Source organism: Lonchura striata, chromosome 2, assembly GCF_046129695.1.
Source record: "Lonchura striata isolate bLonStr1 chromosome 2, bLonStr1.mat, whole genome shotgun sequence".
Classification (NCBI taxonomy): Eukaryota; Metazoa; Chordata; class Aves; order Passeriformes; family Estrildidae; genus Lonchura; species Lonchura striata.
The window spans coordinates 16,542,926-16,552,162 of NC_134604.1; the positions used below are offsets into that span (position 1 = coordinate 16,542,926).

Below are 9,237 nucleotides of genomic sequence, written 5' to 3' on the forward strand. Positions count from 1 at the left end.
AAATATGCAGAAAAACAAACAAATGAAAGCCTAGCTACAAGTGTCCTATGAAGAGAAGTGAAACATTAATAGCTATAATCCCTTATCACCAAAATAACAGGTAGGAAATAGCTTTCTCCTAACAAAACACCTTCCCAAAAATCTCCTTGGTATAAAATATCAGTCACGGCACATGGATTTGCATTTCCTCTTGCACATGCTCCATGTCAACTTAAAAAAAAAAAAACCAAAAACAAACAAACAAGAAAACCCAACCAAACAAAAAAAACAAAAACAAAGACTCCAAACAAACACAACTAATCCCAAACAAAACCAGCATTTGCCTGAATAATATGTCTGTGTATGCCATTCTGATAAAAGAAAGGACAAAAATAATCCTTAGTGAAGAAAATTTAAGCTTGTATATAAGTCTTGAGAATGCTGCCAGAAGAATTTATCCATAAGCATAAATTAGGTGATAACACTGAACAGTAAAAAACCCAAATGACACATTTAACATCTGTAATTTATACCAAGAAACAGTAAAAGACAATACTATCAACACTTGAGGAAAATGGTCTTAAAATAATTCTGTGACACCTCCATGGGAAGCAATAAATAACAACATGGGAGAGCAGCAATTAAATTTATCAAAAAATATCATACTGAACATCAGATTTCCCATATTCCCGTATTTCTGTGAGATAGAGTATTTAGCACCAAGTTTATGTCCTCATTGTGCAATTCGGCCTATTATCCATGAATTAAAATGCACTAATTAAAACATGTACCAAGGTATTAGGGAACTTATTGCTACATGGGTAGCAAGTATCTCATTATTAAAAAACAACAAAACCAAAAAATCTACAAACAAAATCTGAACGTTAAAATTAATATTAAAAAGGCTAAATTTCATAAATTTGGAAATCTGACAATACAGGAAGGAATTCTTAACTCAAGAGTCAGGTTCACATAGGAGCATAAACCAAAGAACTATCCCTCCACAGAACTGGGATGATGCAAAAGCAAATTCTGATCAAAGGCCTGAAGTTTAATCTAATAAAAAGTATTAAAATCAAAAAACTTGGTTTAGTCCCCATTAGAGCAATTAAAAAAATACACACACATTCTGCCTTCTGATTAGCTACTGATAGGGATTAGAAAGCAGTATCAAGATCCAGGGAAGTGAGTGAGTTCTCTGCAGTTCCAGTCAGCTACTCAAACAAACTCCATTACAGGATTAGAGCATAGAGATTTCTGCCCCACAAAAAAAAAAAAAAAAAAACAAAAAAAAAAAACACCAAGAAAACCAAAATACAACTCAAAACTCCATAGAAAGTTGTATTTAATTAAAAAACACAGCACAGTTTTCCACACTCACAGCTGCATTTTCAAAACACATTTGAGTTAAACTAAGCGGGCTTTATTGCCTTGCCTGTGCCAGTAACATGCAGAGCAATGAAAGGTAAAATCTAATCTATTTTCAACATATACACCATTAGTTTGCTGAACTACCCTCCACTTCATCAACACAATTAGCCAGGCTCAGCTTCAGCAGAGCATCACTGCTTCTTAAAAATAAGAGGTCTCTTACTTGTACAGATTCTTTATGATAGCACAGGGATGATGTGCAATTTAAGCATTATGGAGGTCCTTTGCTCACCAGACATAAAGATATTGACTTCATAAACCATTTTAAACTTTCAGAGTTTATTTTTTAACTTCAAAAGCGTATTTGTTATCAAATATTTTTTATGTGGATTTTAAGAAAGTATGTTCTTTCCAATATTTTTAGAAACCCTATTAAACAGAGAAAAAGCAGGTGCCCAATACAATTAAAGCAAGCCTCCTTTAATGAGATTTTGTTGATCATAAATCAGCAGCACCATGTGTTAAGTGAACAAGACATTGGTGAGAGATCACCCTATTGCTGAGTATGATCAACCATTTACCATTTAATTAATTGATGTGGGCATAAGCAGAAACAATATTTTTGCATCATGTTGCCATGCCAAATTTGTAAAGCCTTTTAACCTAGCATTTCAAATAACATTAAAATTTTAAAGCATAAAAAAAAAAAATCACACCTTGTTATTTTTCCATGGCTAATGAAAGAGGAGAGAAATAAATATCCCTGAGCAGGATAAAATAAAACATAAAACCAATTGCAATATTGGTTAGTGCTATAGTTACAGTAGTATTAGCTACAGAAATTGTTCTTTAGGTCTAAATTCACCCAATTTCAGATTATTAGGAGAACATTTATTATGCTACTTACACTAACACAGGTTTTCCTGATATTTTAGGGCTTTTTAACACTTCTATCATGGTTTGTTTTGTTTCTTCCATTCTTTCAATGTCACTGGAATCCACCACAAATATGACACCGTAGGACTCAGCATAATAATTTCTCCAGATATTCCGGATTCGTTTTCCACCTCCTAAATCAAAGATGGTGACTTCAAAGCGTCCCTGTTTAAGATGAATTTTGGAAAACCCAACTGTGGGAGCCACATCTTCAGGAGACTCTGTCAAAGAAGAAAGCCTTGATTTTAAAGATGACTTTTTTTAGTGGGATTTGTGTAGCAAAATTCTCATTTTAAAAACACGGAGTGAGACCTCCTTGTTAAAAATTGCTGACCACATTTTTGCTTACATTAAGATTTCCCCTCTCCTCAGGGAATTTTAAATTAACTAGTCTCTCAACTAGTTACTTTATATTAATTTAGATGGAAGCACTGGGGGAGTGGGAAGGGGGGAGAAAAGAGAGGGGCCCAAAAGGCAGATTTTAATATTTCACACCACAGTTCCATTGCAGTGGTTACTGTGCTGCATTTTCACTTCCACTAATTTCCATGGAAGTAACTCAACTTTGAAAAGGAAAACAATCAAAACAGTTAATGCACTATGACCTGGGAATCCTTGTGCTTTGCCAATTTATTTTTTTATCCTTCATGGTTCCCAAAAGAGCCTCAGAAGTTCAAACCAAGGGCTGAGACAAAATGACTGAAACCATGTTCTTCTGAGATGTCAACTATTTGATTCCATTTATTCAAGGGCAGATTTTAGCTTTTGGGTTTTTTTTGCTTCTTTGTATTTGCTGTTTTTTTCTAATTTTCCATGCAATATGCAAAAAATTATAGATTTCTATTTAATACTTTTGCTTTCTGTCTCCCTTTCCTGAGGGCAAAGAAAGCCTGGACTCCTCTCACACTGCAGCCTGCAGGGCTGAGATAATTGGATCTGTTTTATGCAGCTGGGGAGCACAAGGCAGGAGAAACATGGAAAATTCAGATTGTTGAGAAGAAAAAAAATGAAGGCCTGGCTAAAAGCACTGAGATCTGAAGAGCAGTGCAGAAACTGAATCCCCACCACCTTCTGCTCCTACCTTTAAGATAGCCAAGATGGGCATTCAGGACATTTAAGCCCTGGGGAACACTCAAGGAAACCAGAACTATCTTTTCCTTGACTTTTCCTTTAGAAATACACATCTTTATCTCATTTTTTTTCCCTGAAAAATAGGACTTTTAGAAATAACTGTTACATTCACATAGTAAAGATATTAAAGGTGGGGTTTTCACATAGAATGGAAGGCTAAATTATGAAATACTGCTGTTTTTAGGGCAAAGATTGACGAATAGGAGAGAATGCTCATGATTTTATTTATGCTTTAGCAAGTCTGTGAACTTACATAATGCAAGTAAACAAACTTGAGGTGGAGTCTCCAAGTCTGCCAAAACACTACTCTACACTACAAGCAAACCCTTATTCTTGCACAAGATGAAAGTTATTTAGGAAGACAATCCCTCAAGTGGGGGAAATAAAACCCAGAATTTTTGTTTTTGAAAGTTTTTTCTCAAATTATATCCTGCTTGCATGTGCCAGGGTGAAATACCCTTCAAAACCAAGTGGTCTCTTAGTGGCAATTTTATTTATCATAATTTTCTGATAATAATTAATGATAAAAAATATGCAACACTAGAACCATCCTTAATATTATACATACCAATTTCCTTCTTTTAGACCTTATATATACTTACTTACAGCACTGATTTTTATATAAATTTTACTGCTGTATGCACATTACTGGAATGGTCACCTGAAAGCAACTTCAGCACATGCACACAGGGAAAAAAGAGAAAAAAATCCAGTCCATTGATTGTATGTTTTGTAATGTTTTTATTGTAACGTTTTTATTAAGATGTGATATATGTGATATTTGGATGGTACAACCACCAATGTTTTCTTTCAACAATACGGGAGGGAGAGATACATTAAGAGATGAAAGAATACTTTCAAATTTAAATTTTTGAAAATTAGGAATGATACTCTCAGTGCTCTGTTTGAATGATAAATTAATCACTTACCTCCTTGAATTCCTCGGACTGTAGCAGTTTTTCCAGCATTATCAAGACCCACCATTATTAGTGTCACCTTCCTCCATAAGAAGAAAACAGAAAGATATTTCAATTTTTTTCCTCTAGCTACACATAATTTAACCTATATTTTAAACACATGCACAGCAAATTTACCACCAAACAGAAAGAATAAGTATCAGAATACCAAAGCACTGTTACTGTTGTGTGTCTGGTGTTTAACATGTCCAGTCACCTGACTAGACAGAACATCAGAACAAGGTAGGAAATGAAAAGTCTCGTATCATGGTCTAAGTTTCACATGAGACAATGATTCTGCTTTCAACTGATACTTGCCTGCTAGAGTTTAATTTCACAGTACTCTTAATTTTATTTGGTGTGGTCATGGTCCCTTTAACAGTTTCTGTAACTGCAGTTCCATGCCCCTGTATTTCTGCCATCTCTCTGCCTCAAAGTTTTTTCTGTATTAGAAAATTATTTCTGCCTCCATCAGTGTGTCAGAACAACACCATACAGAGTATGGTGTTGTTCTGACTTGTGTAAACAGCACCAGATGCTGGACATATGTGGGACTTAGCATGCCTTTGCTTCTAGACTTTAAATGTGCAAACCAGTGGGCTAGGAATGCACAATTTATTAACAAACTGGTATACAGGTTAATATTCTTCCCAGGACAGGATTTTTAAAGCCACAGGAAAAGCATATATATGTGTGTATACTTCAGTTATTCCTCCCATTCACAAAGACTCACTGGTCAAATCAATTTGCTCAATTTTATACCCCATTAAATGAAGGAATTTAAAAAAAAACATTGTTATTTGCAGACTTCAAACTGTAATAGTATCAAACATGAAGTATAATTTATACAAGTTCTTTCAGAAGAACAAGAAACCTCTGAGAAGAGAACCCAAAAATTAAATTATACTTTAGAATCTCAAAATGCAGAAGCTGGAAGAGTAAGGCAAAAACCAAACAAACTACTTTGAGTAGCTTAGAAGCTTCTGTGATGGAGTGACCAGAGCAGTGGACAAAGGAAGGATTACAGATAAAATTTATCATGACTTCTGTCCAAATTGGAGAGATGGATTCAGTGGATGGACTGGTAAGTAGGTAAGGAACTGCTGGGACAGTCACAGCCCAAGGGTAGTGGTGACAGCTCGGAGTCCAGTGGACACCAGTGACCAGCAGTGCCCTCAGAGGTCCATACTGGGACCAGCTATTGAATATCTCCATTAATGAGACAAAAGCAAGTTTGAAGTTGAGTGATGAGGCTGACACACCTGAAGGATGGGAAGCCATCCAGCGGGAACTGCACAAGCTCAAGAAGTGGCCCATGGGAATATCAGGACATTTAGTAAGACCAAGTACAAGGTGCTGGGTCAGGGTATCAGCACATGGAGAAAAGCCCCTTGGAGAAAGAACTTGGAGGTGCTGGTGGGTGAGAGGTTGGACATGACCAAATATGAAACAATGCATAAAATTCAGTTTTGGAAGGTGAGAAATGTAAAGTACTTTCCCATGTTTACCTGACAGGTTCCCTCCACCGTTTCAACCAGCTGCAGCAATTGGCCATTAGATTGAACATCCCTCTTCACCAGCCATCCAGAGCCACCAAAGCTACAGGAATGATGTGGGCAGGCCAGAGCAACCCAAGGAGACTGGCAGAGAGATGTCAGACTTCAGAGCCAAGGTCTTGTCTTGCCCCTCCTAGAAAGAAAAAAAAAAAAGGGACTAAAAAAAAAACTCTGTAGAAAGAAGGCAGCAGCCTCATTTTCAGAGTGTTATGTTCAGTCTTGTTATCTTTCCTTTTTCCCTCCTCACACACTTCATCCACCCCCTCTTACAGATCTGGGCAGCCACCACACACTACTTATCCCAAATAACAATGCCAGGCCACTGCACAGAAGCAAACCTGCAAGTTAGAGGAGCAAGACACATGCAGCTACAAAATGTCAGTGCTTGTCTCACCAACACATCCCACAGCCCTGCTGACTGACAGAGAATAAGGACCAATTTCAAGCATGAGTAAGACTTACAAGAACATAACAGGATAAGGCATTAAAAGCAAACAAAGAACATCCCTACCTGCTAAGTGTACTCATTTCACTGTCAATTTCTTTTGCACAAAAAGATCCCAAAGCAATGAAACTGGCTTTCTAGTGAGTATTTTGAGGAACTGGCAATGATATCTAGTAATTGTCACTAAATTAAATAGAAGTACCAAGTACTTCCATCATCCTACAGTTCCACTTTCCACTCTTTAAGCAGATAGAAACAGAATATTTCTCTTTTTGAGAATTACCATAACAGGTCACCTAAAGCTTGTATCTCAAAATTCCCTTCATATTTTAAATTATAACTAATCTCAAACTAAGGTAATTTTAAATAATGCCAAAAAGTAAATAATTAAAGATGATAACAATCCTGATCAACTGTGATGGTTTAGGTAATTTACAGAGGTAGGAACTGAACTTCTCCTAATCTTATGAAGCTGATTTTCAAGGATGTCTTTGCACAGGTCTGCTGTCATTCAGTGTCTGAAACAGGTCAGGTTTCATCCAAAGCACAGAAAACAGATACTCTTTAAACATTTATATTCCATTAGCCTCAAGAGCCTGAGAATAACTTCTCCATGGGAGAGCTGAATGCATGAAGAATAGAGAAATTCCTAAAAAGAGCAAGATGATTACAACTAAAAGTATTAAAATTAAGCTCTGAAGAATACAAAATCATTAAAAAAAAGACAACCCCACATGTGGTGGGCTGTGCTGCCTCAACCCACGAGCAAGTTTGAACAAAGCCCACTTTGAGAACAGAGCTACACAAACTTCTAAAAAGCAACATGTAACAGCTCAGTGAACAAAATGTGCCATTGTATTTGTGTCAAATGACATAAATGTAACATTTTCAGTGCCTGAGCACCTCCACATAACAATTCCCATCCCTTTTTATACAGACTATCTTTGCAAACAGTCACAAAATTGCTCTTGAGCCTATATATGGCTCAGAGCATTCAGATGGGATTCATGAGATGAAGAGAACTTATTCAAGTGTAAAAAGCAGAGAGCAACTATGCCCTAGCACAAGGATCTTGTTTAAATACAAAACCATAAAGGGGGTGAGCAGGAATTGACAAATTAGATCAAAATTTGCAGAAACAAAACACTCTAGGAGGAAAGGACATTCAACACTGCTGAAAATGTTACGGTAGGGAGACAAACCCCATTCTGCTCAGCCAGCTTGGAGAGACTGGATCTCTGAAATAGGTACAGAATATGTGTCAGGTATTTTATAGGTTGCACTAACAACATCCCAAACCTGTTCCAGATATTACATCTGTCAGCTTGTTGAGGTCAAACAAAACCAACAAGCCCAGAAACCTGTCAAACTTAGCAGTGAAGCCTGCACATCATTCAGTAAAATACATTTAGTACAACACCTTCACTAGAGGCTTTTACAATTTATTTCAGTCACATCAAGCTTTGACATTTTTGGAAACACAGCTAAACAAATCATTTAGAGCTGACCCTCCTTACACAATTTAATTATTTAACTCCCTTCCTTGTCTGGATGTCAATTACATTGGGGCACTTTACTGTGTTATATTTTGAACAGCAAACCGAATGACTGAGCAGCAAAACGGCTGCAAATTCAGCAAAAATGTGTGAATACCATCCTCTCTGCCAAAACTGCAGTTGAGCACTAAATAAGGTGAAACAACTGTGGCGTTCTGAAAGCCCGAAACACTCCAATCTTTGTGCAGAACAGCTTTAGGACCATCTAATTCTGATCTAATTAGTTAATTCCTGCTCACCTCCCTTTATGGTTTTGTATTTAAACAAGATCCTTGTGCTAGGGCATAGTTGCTCTCTGCTTTTCACTCTTCAAGTTCTCGTCATCTCTTGAATCCCATCTGAATGCTCTGAGCCATATATAGGCTCAAGAGCAATTTTGTGACATTTTACAAAGATAGTCTGTATAAAAAAAATATTTTCTGTAGAGAGCTGTCACTACAAGTCCCGAAGTTCAAGAGAGCACCTGCGCTTTCCGGCCACCTTCCCAACCTTCCTTTCCACGAGAGCAGCAGCTCTAAAATCCCGCATGTGTGCCTTGCTCCTCTCGCCCACTGAGGCAGCGCTTTTTTAGTTTATTAGCCCAGCGCTTTCTATAAAAGCCGCTCTGACGCGGAAGGGGGAGTCCGCCCTCAGGCTGCCGGGTCCCCCGGGCCCTTCCCCGCCCCGCTCACCGCTGCCTCCGCCGAGGCCCCGCAGCTCAACGGCTGCGCGCAGCCCGGAGCGCTCCGCCACGCACGGCCCGCCCGGCCCGGCCCCGCCACGGCGGCGGCGGCCGGCGGGGAGCGGCGTGAGCTCCGGGCTGCGCTCGGCCGCTCCCGCTGAGGCGCTGCTCGGGCCGGGCCGCGGGGCCGCCACACCGAGCCCGTCACCACGGAGACGGCCGACGGCGGCCGGCACGGGACACTCTTAATGGCGCGCACGCACACGCCAGAGGCGGGGCCGCGGCCGACCAATAGGAAGGGGCGGCTCGCCCGGCGCCGGCGGAGGATCAGCCAATCAGCGGCGAGGATCCGCGCCGCCGGTCCCCCCGCCCGGCGCCGCGCGGGAGCGAGCGCCGGGGCGCGACCCCGCGGCCGCGGGGGCTGTGGGCAGCGTCCGCCCGCCGCGCCCGCCGCCGCGGGGCCCCGCCCGCTGTGTACCGTCCGCTCCTTCCGGGGATGCCCGCCGAGCCCGCCCGTGCGGCCGCCCCCTCCGCGGGGCGGGCCGGGCGCGACCCGCCCGCGCCCCCGCGGCGCTGTCCGCGGCGCCCTGGTGACGCTCCCGCAGGGCAGCGCTGCCCGGACGCGGCCCGGCCTCCCCCGCCGCGC

General features: G+C 40.6%; 1 protein-coding gene across 5 annotated transcripts in view; it reads right to left on the reverse strand.

Annotated features, from left to right (window-relative positions):
• Positions 1-9,112, reverse strand: part of ARL13B (ARF like GTPase 13B) — a 33,875-nt gene extending 24,763 nt beyond the window's left edge. For 2 of the 5 annotated variants that reach the window (XM_021550086.1, XM_021550089.2), the window contains exons 1-4: positions 8,602-8,700; positions 5,882-6,062; positions 4,347-4,417; positions 2,258-2,507 (exon numbers count right to left, since the gene is read on the reverse strand). In XM_021550086.1, the coding sequence (XP_021405761.1) occupies positions 2,258-2,507; positions 4,347-4,417; positions 5,882-5,940 (380 nt within the window). In that variant the 5' untranslated portion in view covers positions 5,941-6,062; positions 8,602-8,700. Of the gene's footprint in view, positions 1-2,257; positions 2,508-4,346; positions 4,418-5,881; positions 6,063-8,601; positions 8,701-9,069 lie in introns of those variants that run through there. The other 3 variants (XM_077781195.1, XM_021550087.1, XM_077781196.1) reach the window with 3 other exon arrangements.
• Between the last annotated feature and the right edge of the window lie 125 nt (positions 9,113-9,237).